This window comes from Solanum lycopersicum, chromosome 1 (assembly GCF_036512215.1).
Source record: "Solanum lycopersicum chromosome 1, SLM_r2.1".
NCBI classification, from domain to species: Eukaryota; Viridiplantae; Streptophyta; class Magnoliopsida; order Solanales; family Solanaceae; genus Solanum; species Solanum lycopersicum.
Genome location: NC_090800.1, coordinates 80,139,795 through 80,154,261, shown reverse-complemented (window position 1 = coordinate 80,154,261; position 14,467 = coordinate 80,139,795). Strand labels below are relative to the sequence as shown.

Sequence of the window (14,467 nt, the reverse complement as noted above, 5' to 3'; positions counted from 1 at the left end):
AGTTTATGTGTGAAGTTTTATAATGGCTTTAAAGAGACATGTCGGGTTATGAGGAACTTGTTGCTTTTCTTGCTGTATAAATATTAAGTATTTAATTTTGAACTTATAATAAAGTTTGAGAAAGTGAAAAGGTGTTTTGTTGGGATATATTGGCTTAAAATTCAACACAATGCCACATGGAGATCTTAGTATATAAATTAATGTTATTTAAAAAAAAGTTAAATTATTTCCATTGTGTGTAAAAAGAAGTAGGCAAAACACTTGGAGGAGTGAGAGATGAAAAGAGAGCCATTCATTACAACTCAAAGATACAACAACTAAATATAGTCCTTCATGACCATTAATACTATTTTCTTCCGTCCTATATTTGTTTTTAATTTTAATTTCATAAATTGATAAATAATTTAAAACAATTAAAATGAAATAGATAGTAAAAATATATTTTTATAAAAAAAAAGTAGACAAGTAATATAAAACGGAGCATCTTTGTTTCTCCTCAGGCTACAATAATTGTTTAGTCTGTGTACAGAGTGTTAGTATATGATTGTGTTTGTTAGCTAGGGAAAGATAGAACAATAAGTAGCCACTGATGTGAGGCGGCTCTGTTTACCCAATTGCTCCTCTATCTAATTCAATTCAAAGCACAAGTGTCAAATGGATAAATTAATTCATTCTAAAAATATTAAAATTAAAATAATATATGGATTTATGACTCGATTTAGAACTATTTGGAATGAATTAGATCATTCGATTCGATTATAAAATTTGATAAATTTTATTCGATCATAAAATTTGATAATTTTTCTAATATGTTAAAATATTGACGCAAAATTTCAACCTCCATTCCAAAAGGATATATCAAAAAAAATTTAAATTAAAACGATAAAATTGCGATGTCAGTAGCGATTTAGTTTGACGCTGTTAATTGAAAATCACTCTTCCAGTAGCATTTTTGTATATTTATTTTTTTAAAGGCAAATCATTGCACGGGCAACATTTTTGCATTATTTTTTTAAAAAAAATTCTGAATTCGATGCCTTGGCAGCGTTTTTCTCAAGAATTCTTTTTTTACGTTTTCTTTAAAGAAAAGTCGCTGCAGGAACAACGGGTTTGCATTTAAATTTTTTTTAAGTTGGTCATACTTACAAAAATAATAATATAAATATATTGCATATAAAAAAATAATTTTAATAAGTAAAAAAGCATTACTTTATTTAGCTATCAAGCGACTTCGATGAAAAAAAATTCTGAAAGCATTGCTAGACTCTCCCATGTAATATGACACACTTTAATTGAAATAATATTCATGAATATATAATTTAATTTTTAAAAAAATGTAATAAAAAAAAATTGAATGCAAAAACGCTGGCCCTACATCGATTTGCCTTTAAAAAATGTAAAAATAAAAAAACCATTTCTTGAGAAAACGCTGCCAAGGCAGACAATTCAGAAAAAAATATGAAAAATTAATGCAAAAACGCTGCCCCTACAGCGATTTGCCTTTTAAAAGAAATTATGCAAAAACGCTACTGATGTAGTAATTTTACCATTTTAATTTAAAATATTTTTGATATACACTTTTGAAAAAATTTTCAACTTTTTTTTACGCTTTAGACTTCGGACTCTCAAAATATACGTGGAACACAACTTTCAACTACAAAATCTATTACTAAATAAGAGCTAAATTTTGAGTCATAGCGTGACTACATTCTAAGTTCGTTGTTTGTTTAGTAATCAAAAAGTGATAGTATTTTGTAAATTGTTATTATGATTGCATATAATATTGAAGAAAAAAATTGAAAGAAATATTTTGACAAGATCATTTAAGGATTACCAAGTACTATCTATTTATTCAACATTAATCAAATTTTAGATAACTTTGAATTTAAAAAAAAATAAAAAATTGGTCAAATCAATAAATAGACTTAATATTAACATGAATGAGCTGGACATGGTCATATTGTTATCATTAACCTGCACAAATTTGGAGGAGCAGGACGCGGTCATATTTATTAGATATTAAGTGAATTGTTGATTTTTTTTAGAGTTCTTAAATATTATTTTTTTTAAAAAACTTTCTTTACTTGTCTCAATTTATCTCATAGTATACCAATATTTGATTGACTCATATTTTTAAATAATATGATAAGAATATCAGTTAAACTTAAATAAAAAATATTATCACTAAATTCATATAGTCGATCTTAATTATTGATAAAAAAAAATTTGTTGTTGTGGTATAGTAAAAATTTTATGTATATATATATTTATTTTAGTAATTATTAAATAAATAATCTGCTGGGCATGGTGGTGGGGTAGGGGATAAAAGAGTGTGACCTTAGGATATTTAATTTGGAAGTGTTGGACATACAGAGAGCCATTCAGAAGGGCTGAAAACACTTGGTCATTAATTACAAACTCAAATGAGTTAAACTCAATAAGGTAAACGCATTTATTTTCTTTATCAAATAATGTCACCTTTCTTTTTCTTACGCTACAATAATTGCCTTCTCTCTCTTCTTTCATACTCCATTCATTCAAATTATGTATCGTAATTTTTATAAACGAAAAAAGTGTCTAAAATATCTTTAAAGTATTAAAAAAATGGTATAAAAATAATCCTTCATCCACCTATTGACTCCAAAATGTCCTTCCTATCCACCTATTGGTCCAAAATACCCTTGTCATCCACCTTTTGGTTCAAAATTGACCACTTATTTAACAGTTTTATATTAAACTATTTAAATATTTTTTAAAATACGTGGCTCTCAACTATTTGTTATAATTTAACTTATTAATGTAATTTATAAATCAATCCACTACTCACCTATTACTAATTAAATCCCTCTAAATTAATGAACCCGTCACATTATTAATCCAAACTACTGTCAATTGAGTGTTCTTAAAAAAAATATAAAAAGTAAATTATCATACATTCAAGTGGCTACATAAAAATCACCAATAAACTTAAAAATTTAACTTTGTTCATCTTAATTATTCTTACGTTTCAATTATGAATTGTAATTTTTATAAATGGCTATATTAAATTATTTGTTTATTATTTTAAAAATAAATTTTAGTTTTTTTAAAAAAAATTTATTCTTATATATGGTTTTTAAAAAGATATATCTTAATATATTCTTTTGAATAAAAGCATAAAGAAAGATGAATACAATGTACATGATTTAAGACGTATGAAGTACTCGTTCCATTTCAATGATATAAGTATATCAATTGTGTGAGGTATTGATGATATTTATACCAAAAATAGATAATTTATTCTACTTCTTTGTTTTAACAAATCAAGTTAATTTTAGTGTATATAATATATATAACAAATCAAATTTATTGTCTCTGTTTAAAACTCCTTCTCTTTTTAGTTTGTTTAAAAAAGTTTTTTTTTTTTGAAAATAGTTGAATTTTAATTTTTCATGTGACATGTTTATAACTATAAGAAACAATTTTGTATAATTAATCTAATTTTAATTTAAAATCAGAAGATACAAAATTCTTTGAAATACTCTTAAAATTTTGTGCTAAATTAAATCAGATTTATCTTTGTGAATGGACGGAGTATATGTTAGTGTTTTTAGTAGAGAATAGGGAGAGAGAAAGTAGTGAGAATAATAATTAGAGGCAGTTGTGAGCCTGCTTTGCTCAGAGATTGGTGGTGTAAGTTACTGAAATTAATGACCATTTATCTTCCGCACAAGACTTTTGAGTGTTTTGGATATTTTGTAACACGCAGAGGTCTTAAAATATTCGTTATAATTATTATGAAAAGTTATTTGTTTAAGAAATAATATAATTTTTATAAAAAATTATCTGTTAAATATATAAATAGAAAAATTCTCTAAAAGTAATCTAAAAAATAATTGCATATATATTTAAAAGCTCTGTTGTATCTTGAAGAGAATTATTTGTATTAACCCTAATATGTATATGAGAAATATTTCTTTATAGAAAATCGATTACACACCTCAACATTATCTTCTTTCTTCAAATATATTTTCTATTATTTTTCTAATATTTGTTACGATGATTAATAATTTTTATTGAAAACAAGTGATTTTTTTATTCTTTATATATAGCAAAATATATTATTTTAAAAATATTTATTTATAATGGTAGGTGGAGATGAAGGATATGTGTAAAGGGTGGTAGGATAGGAGAGTCTTAAAGTCGGAGTAAAAATAAAGTGTGTCGGAAGATAGAGAAGGCAATCAATTTGATTATTTTTTTCTTGATTCTGATTTGTTTGAAATGATGAATAGTAAGTTTGTTATCGAAATAAAATTTTATTCTTTTCATTTTTAATATATATAGTATTTAATCGAACACAATTTTTTGAAAGAAAAATAATTTGTAATATAAACTAATCATAGATATTTGGGATTCCCTAGATATTTCTATGAATATAAAATAATTTGATTAAAATAAATACACAAATTTGTCATCAATTATTTTAAATAAAAAAAAGTATGACATTCCTAATTAAGGTTCAATCTATCATATTAATTTTAAGATTCAAATTATATATAACCATTGTGCAACTTTATTAATGTTGCAGAATGATGCAAAGATAATATCTCTCAATGCATAAAAATTGAACACTTCAATTTACATGTTCTCATTTTGAAGTAATATAAAAGTAACCATAGTGGATTTTAACATTGATCTAAATTAATTAAATTATGTTTAGAATATAGAATAAAAAGTAAAAACTATTTTTGTCTTATCAATTTATTTGTGTTATTTATTTATTTTAGTTTGATTTACATTTTTTAGTAACTTTTAAATTTAATTCTTATGTAGCACGTGTAAGATGGTAAGATCATAGAATATCATAGTATATTCTTCATATTTTTAAATCTAATATCATATGATTTGAATTTCTTATTTATTTTTATAAAATACGTGTTAAGTTTGAATTATATAAATAAATTAAGAAAAAAATTAATAAAAATACACAATTTATATTATTAATTTTTTTTATAATTTGAAAAACATTACAAAATTTTTTATTTAAATACATCGGTATGCGATATTTCAAAATGTCGTGAGATGTTGAAGGTTGTATTTAAAATCACAATGCGATGATCAAAACGTTTTGAGCTGCATTCGAATTCTATTGAATTTAATGGATCTTAGTATTATTTTTTTTTAAAAAAAAAATACATATATAATGTAATTAGATCTTATCAATATGAAATTTATGTGAAATTTCAATTATTAAAATGGATAAAAAGCAAAATAACAGAGTATATCTCTAAAGGTCAGTTAGAGCTCTGAGTAGGAAAAAGATGAATAACCCAATAGCTATTTTAGTTTTTTTGGCGTTTTGGTCAGAGTCAGTGAGTATATTTTTGCAGTCAATTTATTTTTTAATTAAAATCAATCATAAGTTCACTCACTTATTTTTAAAGCAGAGAATTTCCTCATTTTCTTTTTTTTTTGTTATACTTATTGTTGAAAAATAATTGTTACATCAAAGTTAATTTATCGCATTATTAAGTTTGAAAAAGAGGCTTGCGACAGCGTTGACTCATTAAGTCTACGGAAGTCAGATAATGTCACAACTCACAATAGTAATGCTTTACTTTTAGAAGACCAAAATTAAAATATTCGCATATATTACTATACAGAAAATTTAAATAATTTGTGAAATCAATTTCATTGGGTTGCTTCTGTCAAAATAGTTTAATTTTTTATAACACGCATTTATTTCATCTCACATATGTCAGTCGTATAATACACCTTTATATTAAATGTTTGATTGAATATATAGTTATTTTTTTAGAAGTCAAATATTTATGATTATGAATTATTTATTATGAACGAAAAAAATAAAAATTAAGTTATTCTAATTATGAAACAGCAATATTTTCTTTTGAAAAGATTAAAAACAAAAAGACATTCCATAAATAGAGACAACTTTTTAAAAATAAATTACGATTTAATTTAAATAATTAATTTCGTTTAATCGCTCCCGTCCACTGTATTAAAATGAGTAAGGAAGATACGAGTGATATATCTTGGAAGTATATTAGATTATTTGAAACTTCGAAAAGAGGGAAAATATGATATTAATTAATAGTAAGTGGTAGGCTCATTGCTTGCATAATAAATCGTGGCGCTTTTAAGAAATTATAATTAGGTGTAAATGATATTTTTGAAGAGTATAAGGATTTGAACTTTATTGTTACATTTATGTAGCATCATTAATTTATGAAGATACTTTATACTTTACGAACAATAATTTCATCAAACGCCAACTCCTTTAGTATTTCATACATTATTAATTAATTCATTTTATTTGAATAATATTGTTGCTCTTATTTAACTTGTATACCATGAAGACGATGTAACATAAATGAACCAATTCCAACCAACAAAAATAAATTAAAGAACATACATGAATCTTTTCCAATTTCCAACCATAGACACATAAAAGAAAATAAATATAACTACGATAAATTTGAAGTTAATGAAATTTTAACTTTACGTGTTTTAATTTTAGAGTGATAATTTTAAGTGTTGATAACTGGATTATAATGGAGCGGGACCAGTGAACATGGCCCCCTAGCCAGCTCTCAAGTAGCTCTCAATTACCTAAGCTCCAAGTGCCATGGACCATATTGGTATCCATTGCTTAGATGTGCAAACAAAAGAGACATACAAAATCTCACTGACACTGAGAACTTTGTGGAAAGCATTTTTTAATTTTTTTGAAACACATGCTTGAATTTGATTATTTTTTTCAACAAAAAAATTCCATGAACCTGTCACTCAAAATATCTAAAATCTAATTATGATGGGTTTTTTTTTTTTTTTTTCAATTTAAAGTTGTGGTTGTTTTTTGTGAATGTTATAAAAGAGTCATCCGCCAGTGATCTAAAACTTTCGCTATTATAGCTTATTTTGAATTTCTGTAAGAGATGATTTTCATAACTTGAATGTGTAACTTTTTAATCACGTGACAATAACTTTATCAGTTACGTAAATGTTAAAAAATTATTGGATGATAAGATGATAAAAAAGAAAAAGCAATGGCTCACCAACTACTTACTGGCAATATTAAAAAGTGTTAGCTGCAAATTTTCCATAATCATCACAGCAAAAACCAAACGCGTTGTTTCTTTAATTTAGTGTCTTGTCATCATCTCACAACTCTTAATGATGGCTAAAAAATAACACTAATTACATTTCAAATTATTGGGAGTACATGCAAAGTCTTCCAGGCCCCCCCTCCCCCCCCACCCCCCACCCAAGTATCTACATGCAAGTTCACCAAATACTAAGAAAAAAATAAAATCCAACACTACTTAGTTTGAAATCAAGATTTAGAATTAATAAATTCAAATGAGCTAATAGAAACAACAATAACTACGACTCAGTTTTAAGCAAGTTAAAATCAGCTATATGAAATTTTTACTTTTTTAAAATTTAAACTCATATCATATTATATTAATATCATAATAAAAAAAATTGAAAAAATACTACATTGAAAATATATATACTAAAAAGGATAATAAATAATAATATTTTTTTAAAAAGTTTCATTTGAGTCAAAAACATATCCTCAACTAATAGCTATCACCTATATGTATCTTTTTATTCAATTATATGGTATTTTTGAGTAAGTCTGTATTAATACCAAGCATTTGAAGGTCTTTTAAGTTCATCTGATGTAATTTTAAGGGTATCGCGTACTCTTTTAACCCCTTCACTTATCATAGTTCCACACCTACAGACCAAAGCAACTATATATATGGGCCAACAGAAAATATGTCCAAACCTTTTTAACCTAATCGACCTTCTTACGTTTTATTACTGAATATGGTCATTTCTAATTTGATATAATCGTACATCTGTCTTAGCATCCGCAAACTCAACATTAACTACCATATAAAACATGGCTTGTCTACTTTCACTTTGGTAAGTATCCTTGTATTACACTACACCTCGATTGCACTTTTTCATTTTACTATTTCATTCTCGCAAAACAAAGAGTCTAGATATCTAATTGAATAATATTGTATACATTTTTATTATTATGCATGTATACATAGTTCGAGTTTGAAATAATAAGTTAGCGTAAACTAAGCCTCGAAAGATTTTCAGATGAATTGAATCATAGGACTTAGAAGGTTGTAAGAAAGAATAATATAATGTGTTTGTAGAGACAACAAAGGTTGGTGCTAGCTGCTGTGATGGCCCATGAAACAAAAAGTAATACTGATCACTAGAGAAGTTGCCAAGAAAATTACAACACACAAATACAATCGACTTCAATCATTCACTTTTGGAAGATGAAAAGTGTGCTCACTTTTATGGTTTTGTGGTCCTATGATCTAATTTTGTCGTCTCATAAAATTTGTAGAGCCATGTGAATCACATCAACAATGGTGTCATTATTATTGCACCTTCCTTTGTCAGACCAAAACGTTAATATATTCAATTTATTTTTATAGTAATTATCTTTGATCAAACTAAAAAACAACTTGTTAGTAGTAGCCAACCTAAGACTTGTGCTCATAAGCACGTAAGTGTTTTATCGAACGTGTATATAAGCCAAAAGATGCTAGTAGGTTTGTCAAATGAGCAAAAGATTGAGATTGAAGATATTAAATTAGGTTGAAACAAAAATCAACGTGGATCATGATTCGCCTAGATTTACATTGGGTTGAAACGAGTCAAGTTCAAATAGGCTAAAAATCAAATTGACTTATTCAATCTCAATAAGTTTAAGCATGTTGTTATTTAACTTTTTTTATAACCACTAACTTTAATAAGTCACAAATAGATCGATAAATTTTAATTAGAATATAAAATTAGATAGTAATTCATCCCTTCAACATAGAAACATACATTACACTAATTGAAATAAATAGTCTAACAGATTGAAATTAGAGATTAAATCAAGTTCAATTCAAGATTCTTTTAAAATGAACTAAAGTTTGAATAAGTTGAGATTAAACCTATTCAAATTATCTTGAACCCAACTCTAATTCTAGTAATGAATAAGTTGAACCAACTTATAAACTTAGCTAAATGCTCTTTTAAGAATTTGTTTTAAAAACTACTTCTTTGGGTGCATTTATAGATGAATTTATCTCCAATAGAGGTCCCCTCCAATGTTATGACACAGTTGACCATTTTCTCTGAGACCAAGTCATACCAATGAACTTCCTCTTTAAAAAAGAAATATAATTCTCCCCTTTCTGAAGCAGTTCAGAAATTCGTATTTTTTTCCCCACGCATGTAATATTGGAGGTCCCTTCAAATATCAGTCAGTACACACTGGTCCATTTTTACAATCAACTGTGGCACACACATTTAAGTTACTGTCAAGATTGATTCAAATGTTATTAACAGAACTAAGAGAATGTAATTTATATCCTTTCTTGTAATTTGATCATGGATCACCAAATAATCTTGTCAACTATGAACACCAGATTGACATTGATACCTTCACCCAAATCTGCAATAACTTCAGCTTTTTCGAAAAGGAATCTGGCGAAATGAAGAAACAATCCAGCAGTTACGTTCCTGTTAGCACAGGCTGTAAAACCAGTACGCATTCCTGATTAGTTAGCGGTGTGGACAGTAGATAATCATCAGAACAAGTATGTGCCATCACACTGAGAGCAAAAAGGACTAAACTATTTACAGAAACATATTGATTCAAAACTCTGACAGTAACGAAGAAGCTTAATATGTTATCTGAAATAAAAGATTCTCCTCCACAACATGGTATGAATGAAAAATATGATTTTTAAATGTTGCTGATAGCTTTTTCACAAACAACTCTCATGCCATACGGGCGCATACACCTTCAGGTTTACAAGTCAAATTTACTTTAGGAAGATAAACTAAATTGACTAACCTCCAACCAAGATTTCTTTAAGCTAGCGACACACTAACTCTGCCGTCAATAATATTGATTCTTACAGTTTTAAATTTTTAAACTAAAAGCACCTAAAGAGTCTCTCATGCTATATGCTGTGAGTAGCTGATTAATCAACAAAGGAAGATAAATTCACCTTCAGACTACAACTTGTTTCTTGACAGATGCAAATGCTACAAGTGGATGGATACTCCGTTAATACAGAGATGCTGGTGTTTAAGGTATGCTTGCGCACGTGTAAGAGGTAGGGAGTACAAGGATTTACCCACCATATGCAATTATTACTGAAGTTGATCATTCATTCCGTGCAGTCCTGATTGGTAAAAAAGAAGTATATACATCAAGGCAAAAAACATTAAGGAGGAGACTGATTAGAAGGGTAACGCAGCCACCAAAACTTACTTTGGTTTGTCACTTAAGGTCACCATAGATCTGAGGACACCTGGACTAACCGTATCAGCAAGAACTCCTTTATCTGATATCCATAAAGACTTCTCCTTTACAATGCTCTGAAGTTTATTAGCTTCGTAATCGAGTAGAGTTTGATCTGCATCAAGTAACCAACAATTTGAACCAGATCATGTGTTTCAAATATGGAAATTGAAAACAGGGTATAGAACCAAGGTAAACAATAGAGTTCTCAGCAAGAATAAAAATCAAATGAATTATAAAATATAGAAAATTAAAGGGAGACACCAGTTAAAGTTAATGGTCATACTTTTTTTTTTGTTTGGGGTGGGGGATAAGCTAATGGTCATTCCAGTGCTTCAACTTGCATAAAATCCTTTCCTACACTCAATAAGACCATCCTTAAGTGGCAAGTCATGATGGGTTGGCCTTGATAACAAAAACATACAATCAAAAGAAATAGCATGGGAAAATTTAAATAGCTGGCAATCTACATTGTAATTGTTAAGTTTCACATGACCATGAATGCAAAAAAATATGGGCCTGGGAGAGGTTCGTGAGGAAGTGGTAAGTTTTACCGGAAGTAATACAGGCTGCATCCCTGGATGTAATTTCTAATAAATTATTTACTCACTAAAGGAAAAAAAGCACAAAATATTGTTAGGCAACATAGCAGCTGCAAGCTAAGAATATTACATAGTTTGAATTGAATGAGGGCGTTAAGGCGATATGAAGCAAGATGATAGATAACAATTAAGAAATCCAACAGATAGGATAACGTTTCCTGTAGAGAATAAAGATTCATTTCATACCAAAGCATATACAACCCTGATGTTTGGACTGGCACAACAAGTGATCCCTGATGTGTCATACAAAAAGGACATAAGAATATTTACTCTCAAGAAAGGCAACTTCACGCCATCACTTGTATAAAAGCGATAATTAACTACACAGTTTCAAGTTATCATGCTTTGCTTGGTACCTCAAGTTTGGCCCAGTAAACTTGCTACTTGATTTAAAGTAGTTTACATTACAAAATCTATATAGCATCATGCTATAGAATTGGTAATTACTAGAAAATAATAAGTCTCATCTCAGACATCGGTCTTCTACTACCCTTCATATTGGCCCCACACTTCTCTCTCTTCTGTAAGAACATGTTCAGCACCTGGCAACGGCCTCGGTACCAAGGGATCTAACTCAGTGGAGGGCAGCATCAATCACCACATCACAAGCGAAAGTACTCCATAACTTGCATTTGATGTTGAGAAGATGAATATATTTCGAGATGTCAAAGATGAAGCTTACAAGGATTAACCTACTTGAAATAAAGTGTGCAAGCATAAAGGATGGTACAACACTTAACCTGGGGTTTGTATATTTGTTAGACCATCAAAAAATGAGTTCAGAGACTCTCAGAGAGCCAACACAAAGCTAGACACTCTTAAGGAAGATCCAAGAGGCAAGATGGGAGGGGTCAGAGAGAAGCAGAGGGCCAAAGGCTACGCCCTGGCCCTGAAGGCCTAGCCAACAGCCTGCCTACCTAGTTGTCGATCCCAGATTATTTTTTGTTTCGCATTCCTGTTTTGTTTTAAGATCTATTTTATGGGCCTCAATTATTATCAGTTTAGACAATAAATAACACATTAGAGGGGTTAGTTCCTTAGTTTTTAGATAATAATTGAACATGTGAAAAGCAAGGAGAACCCTATGCTCCTAGTGATTATCAAGGTCTTCTTAAATTGAGTTATTAGTTTGTAAGTAATCTACTACTCATCTTTATATCTCTGTTTCACTGTATGGATATTTAGGAGGTGAAAAGCTCTTTAATACTGTTTGTTGCCTATTTTCTCATTCTAGGAGACCTTGAATCCAAATCTCTGTCTTCTTAATCTCGATTCTATTTTACTTTTTGAATTTCAATTCTCTTGGTTGGTTCATTATCATCAAAAGAATGTCGCTCCTTTTTCTTCTCGAATGTGACAGAAAACCCATTCCAGACCTCCAGATAACCTTGTCTGTTGCATTTGTATCAAGGCTAGTACCCCACCCAAGAGTCAACAGTGGCCCCTTCCACTTTGCTCCCGTGGTGATTCAAACTTCCACCCTCTTTGTTAGAAGTAGCTCATGTTGAGCAACCTCACTTGTAACCCTTTGCATTCACTTTTATCTCCACTAAATTGATAAGGGAAAAAAGGTCTCAACTCTCAAGGCTGTCTACCCCTAAAATAGCTTATACTCATTAGCCAAGCAATTTTTCTGGTAAAGCTTCGCTCTGAAATAGCACATTTTTCATACATAGAAGCTTCTTCCTGACTTCCTCATGCTTTCATGTATAATTCATTCGATTAAGATAATACAGAGGAACTATTTTTGTATAAAGTTCATATAGAGAATGTTACTGGTGCATACTTTGTTAAAAAGATTCATAACATAAATTTGGGTAAGAAAGAAAAACCTTTCTCCAGAATGGTATGAGCAGCATGGAAAGGAATATTGGCAAATACATCAGTTCCTGGGAACATGACCCAAGTCTTCTCCTTTGAATCATGATTACCACACGTTGAACAAATCTCTTTCACCAACGGTCTTGATTCAACATTCCTCATTATTGAGTCAAAAGGAGTAGGAATGCTACTTTTTGTCGTCTTAGCCCTCCTCCTTAGTGCAGTTAATGCTTCCCTGTTCCCATTCCTCACTCTATCATTTTCAACTAACTGCATTACATTATGCATAGTTTTCTTACACATTCGAACTAAAAAGGGGGTTTTAACAAAGAGGGCACATCAAGTACCTGTTGCCGAGCTAATAGAAGACTTTCACCTTCGATTTCAACCTCAATAAGCTTTTCTTGTATTTGCTTCATCGAGTCATCCATTTGATCTCTACAAAAACACTAAAAATTATGAGTGTCCTCAAATTTCCACAAACTAATTCGTCTGATAAATTATTGCAAGAAAAAAATATCATGGTTTTAAAAGAAATACTGGTGCAAGTGACGAAGTCAACATCCCAACTTCTGGTCCAAAAAGAAAATATAATAGAATAAGGGGTTGATCAAGTGTACAACTTCCAGTCTCCGATTACCTAATATGTTACATAATAGTAAAATGGAGATAATTTAACTTTAAAATCTCCCAATGACCTAATTAAATCCACAAAAAAAATAATTATGGTAAGAGAAAAAGAATCTCATATTAATGTGATGTTATAGGAAAATTTCGTTAAAGAATTGTTTCGGTAATTCGCTTCTGTTTCGATTTCTTTTTTCTGTTCTTGCATTTGTTGCACCGAATATGGAACCAAATTATTTCAGTTCGACTCGATTTCTGTTAATTCGGTTCGGTTTCACAATTCATACGCTACAGGAGAAAAAAAACGGAGAAAACAGAAATCAAGAAATCAAAAAATAATCAAATACCATACCTGGACTGGTCGCGGCGGTCGGCGGGAAGGGAAGTGCGGGGGTGCACTACTGATTGCTGAAAAGTGGACAGTGATGACCTAATTTTTTATTTTGTTCGTCTATGATGTTTATTTGATATTAAAAATTAATAAATATGCTCTGTGTGTTCCAAATTAAGTTAATTTTTAAAGTTTTTTTTAAAAAAAAATTAACTCAATTGTTTTTTAATCCAACTTTCATCCTTCATTAGTTAACATTGGAATTTATTATTAATTATAAATTTAATAATAATTAATAAAAATAAAAATAAAAAACTAGATTTAATTTATATCTTGATCAATTTATTTTTTTAAAGGAAACATCTCAAAAATTTCACATAATGTGAAATGGGAAAAGTATAATAGAATTTATTTTGCTATTGTAACATACAAAAATACATATCGAAAATCATACTAAAAATGTAATGATATATTTAAAAAATTCGATTTAACTTGATGTTTATATGAGCTCAAAATGAGCAAAAATTAGCACCATAGAACCCCACAACATATAGATCAAATAACAAAGCGTTAACTATTTTGGGTAGTGCTACAATCAAATAACAGCACATTAAGCTCCAACTCTGAAAGGATCAAAAGTATACTGGTCTTATAAGTCTAACGATGGTAAATGAATGGGTTGAGAAAAAATTATTTGCCCTAAACCTGCTCATAATTGATATAAGTTTTTAAAAATATTTCAAA

The 14,467-nt window shown here is 29.1% G+C and overlaps 1 protein-coding gene across 7 annotated transcripts; it reads right to left on the bottom strand.

Annotated features, from left to right (window-relative positions):
- Positions 1-9,178: 9,178 nt before the first annotated feature.
- LOC101266161 (uncharacterized) lies at positions 9,179-13,883 on the bottom strand. Of its 7 annotated transcripts, none has more exons than XR_742906.4 (7): positions 13,745-13,883; positions 13,113-13,203; positions 12,777-13,035; positions 10,313-10,457; positions 10,180-10,223; positions 10,047-10,083; positions 9,179-9,565 (listed from the first exon to the last, which is right to left on the bottom strand). XR_742906.4 is itself a non-coding variant. In XM_010327184.4 (6 exons), exons 2-5 carry the CDS (start codon positions 13,194-13,196, stop codon positions 10,205-10,207), a joined length of 507 nt encoding a protein of 168 aa, XP_010325486.1. In that variant the 5' UTR covers positions 13,197-13,203; positions 13,745-13,883; the 3' UTR covers positions 9,179-9,565; positions 10,180-10,204. The 7 variants fall into 7 exon arrangements, 3 of the variants coding, with proteins under 3 accessions (XP_010325486.1, XP_010325493.1, XP_025887440.1); XR_742910.4 differs by having other exon boundaries at positions 9,179-9,516; XR_742903.4 differs by having other exon boundaries at positions 10,047-10,223.
- Between the last annotated feature and the right edge of the window lie 584 nt (positions 13,884-14,467).